The sequence below is a fragment of the Sapajus apella genome, unplaced genomic scaffold, assembly GCF_009761245.1.
Source record: "Sapajus apella isolate SASKATOON/1434 unplaced genomic scaffold, GSC_monkey_1.0 scaffold378, whole genome shotgun sequence".
Lineage (NCBI taxonomy): Eukaryota > Metazoa > Chordata > Mammalia > Primates > Cebidae > Sapajus > Sapajus apella.
In genome coordinates this window covers 858-4254 of record NW_022437316.1, presented here as the reverse complement: position 1 = coordinate 4254, position 3397 = coordinate 858, and the positions used below count along the sequence as shown (strand labels likewise).

The 3397-nt window shown below is 41.3% G+C and overlaps 1 protein-coding gene across 1 annotated transcript in view; it reads right to left on the bottom strand.

The window, feature by feature from the left end:
• The window catches only part of LOC116545807 (large subunit GTPase 1 homolog), a gene marked incomplete at its 5' end in the record, with an annotated part of 24598 nt that extends 21555 nt beyond the window's left edge, over positions 1-3043 (bottom strand). Inside the window, 3 exons of the mRNA XM_032272253.1 lie at positions 1985-2071; positions 2632-2718; positions 2868-3043. Of these exons, the coding sequence (XP_032128144.1) occupies positions 1985-2071; positions 2632-2718; positions 2868-3043 (350 nt within the window). The remainder of the gene's footprint in view (positions 1-1984; positions 2072-2631; positions 2719-2867) is intronic.
• Between the last annotated feature and the right edge of the window lie 354 nt (positions 3044-3397).

Sequence of the window (3397 nt, the reverse complement as noted above, 5' to 3'; positions counted from 1 at the left end):
AAAAAAAAAAAAAAAAAAAAAAAAAAAAAAAAAAAAAAAAAACTGACTGGCTCTGGGGAAAAGACAGATCTTAACATCTGGAGGTATTCCTAAAAAATAAAACTGACTCCTGCCCAGGCACCCTACAGCGAAGCTCACCAGCTGGCGAATTCCACCTAAACAGGGAGGCCTGTCAGTCGGCTTTGTAATGCTTTGTTCTTAAATACAGACAGACAAACATCACTAGACATCGAAGGAAGGCCTCTTCCATAACAGTCAGAAACTAGAATAAAGAGAAAAGGAACAAAGAGGAAAGACAGATAATAGGGGAAGCAGGAAAAACTCTGAAAACAAAAGAAAAACTGTAATGGAGTGTGAAGGCGGAGGGGGCTCCCCTCAAGGTCCAGGCTGCAGTACTTCCGTGCTTGTTACCACTTCTCTCTGGAAATAAGAAAACGGGCGTTCTCAGGAGCACACAGCCTCAACTACCAAGGAGGCACCAAAGAAGAGTCTACTCTGCTCCGCAGAAGTTCCCCGGTTCCCCAGTGAATGGTTCTGCCCCCTCCTCAAGCCTAGTTGAGTAGAAGGAGCCTGCGTGGAGCTGGTAATCAGCAGTAAGCTTTTCCTTTCTTCCGCCTGAGAGGGGTGCCCTGCTTCTCTGACCTCCCCACACCCCAGCCCAAGAGCCCTTTCTGTACCCCCAGAGAGCAGAGGATGGGGGTATTTAAGTGACTTTAATTGTCATCACCCTAATTAGAAACGTAAGTGGCTTTTACAAGTTTAATCCGAGTCCTGTTTTCTTTTTTTGGAAATAGAGTCTCCCTCTGTTACCCAGGCTGGAGTGCAGTGGCGTGATCTCGGCTCACTGCAACCTCCACTTCCTGGGTTCATGCGATTCTCCTGCCTCAGCCTCCCAAGTAGCTGGGATTACAGGCACGTGCCACCAAGCCTGGCTAATTTTTGCATTTTTAGTAGGGACGGGATTTCACCAAAGTGCTGGGATTACAGGCGTGAGCTGCGCCGTTTTCTTAATTACAATGCTAAATGTGATAAGATTCTTTCTGAGAATCCCAATTAAAACATTATGTTTCCTAGTGTTGCTAGGTTCACTTTATAGATTTCAGAGAAAAAAAAGAGCCTGAAGGGTTGTTGTTAAAAAAACATCATTTCAAATACAAGGTTCATTTATGGAGTCCTTGAAAGTAATTCAGCAACTCCTCGAGGAAAACAAAAACCTTTTAACTACACCAAAGAGGTGAGACTGGAGACACTTGATTCATCAGCTTCTAACAATCAGGACTTCTCTTTGGTGTTACATGGAAAGGAATAAAAATCTTCTATTCTCAATTTGTCAAAATCATTCTCTTCTTTTCAGAGCCCAGTTAAAAAAAAAATTCTCGTGATTTCCTCAATACTTATGAACTGCTCTTTCCTCTGCTATGACTCGGCCCAATGCCTTTCTATCTGCAGCAAAGCAGGAATTATACTGCCCTCTGTATTTTACTATGTATTAAGTTCTCTGAGTGCAAGAATTCATTCATTCATTCATTCACTCATTAATTCATTCATCTGTGTGCCTCTGGTGCCAGTTGCTCTGCTTAGCACTTAGCTGACCGTAGTGAAAGCCAGCTGACATGAGCTTTGACATTTGCCTCTTGCCATAACATATACGTATGCTCTTTGCAGGCAGGAACTTAACTCTTTTCGTACCCATATTTTCCATATTGCCAGTAGACATTCAATATACATTTGCTAAAATATCTATATAGATGCTTCAGAATTCATCTTACAGAAAATATTCAATATTCTCATATACATATCAACATATTTATCTAATAACAAAAAAACTGTACAAAATATACGGTAATATACTTTTTATAATTCTTAGTAACCTTCTGCGTAACTTAATTCCCGATACCTTGAGCCTATAAGCCTATATCAACATCCAAATCTAATGTAACATCACTACAACGTCTTTATTACACAAAAAAAAATGGTACTTCACCTTCTCTCAAGGACTCTCCAGAGCTGGCGCCAGAAGTCCAAATTTCGTTCAAATGGAGTCAGTATCAGCTTTTGTTCCTCTTCCAGCCTAGTTTTTGAGTGAGAAGTTTGTATCTTTGCCAGATTACAATAGACAATTTTTAGCAGTGTAAATGCTGAAATTCATTACATTAAAAATAAGTACTGTGTACAAATATCGAGTCAAATTATTTTATGTATTTCCTGCTAAGACACCATAAAAATACTATTTATTTACACAATACGCCACCAAATTCAAATTTTATTCTGAAGCTATTTATGCCCTGGAAGTTTATCTATCACACAAAGTCATTTCCTTCCCGCAACTCTTACTGGAAAAATGTGCAGGAGCACAGTGATCAACTCCAGGGTGCCCAATGGCCAAAGAAGGGAATGAAAGAAAAGGCCAGGAACTGAACAGAGTAACCAGCTCACTATCTCTGTGCAAGGATGCATGGGCACCTAGCATGTTTTTGCACACACTTCTATATGCACTTGTTAGTAGAATGCTACCATTTCCTTTTTAAAAGAATCAAAACTTCAAAATGCAAATGGCCACACATGCACGCCAAGTGTCTGGACTCAGGATTTCAAGGTAAGGTAAGTATTCACAGAGTCTATAATACTCACCGGACAAGCTGACGCCTCCATTCTAGAAAGTTATCTTTCTCTGCCTGTTTGAGTTCTTCTGGGCTAGTTTTTTTGTCCCAGTTTGGTCTGAAACAATCATAGAAGGAAAAAAATTCCTCACAGAAGTAACCAGAACAAAATAGGGAATTTGGATCTAATCATGGCAGCTAAGAAAAAGAATGAATACTTAGTGGTCTTGTATGTTTTGTGGCATTCTAAATTCTTCTTCAACTCACCTCCTTGGTATACACAAGAACTGTTTGTTTTCTTCATGGAGCTTCTTAATTCTCTGGCTCTCCTCAAAAGACAGCAGTCCAGTTCTAGCCTCAGCCGTCACAAACTTAATATTGAGTTTCTCTGTTGAAATAAAGAAAAGTACTATTACTGGAGAGGCAATATAGGGCCAGGCGGATCACAAGGTCAGCAGTTCAAGACCAGTCTGGCCAACATAGTAAAACCCCGTCTCTACTAAAAATACAAAATTAGCCAGGTGCAGTGGCACACGCCTGTAGTCCCAGCTACTCGGGAGGCCGAGGCAGGCAGATCACCTGAGGTCAGGAGTTCGAGACCAGCTTAGCCAATATGGTGAAACCCTGTCTCTAATAAAAATACAAAAGGTAGCTGGCCATGGTGGTGGGTGCCTGTAGTCTCAGCTACTCGGGAGGCTGAGGCAGGAGAATCGCAGTGAGCCAAGATTGCGCCACTGCACTCCAGACTGGGCGACACAGCGAGATTCCATCTAAAAAAAAAAAGCGGCAATACAGAT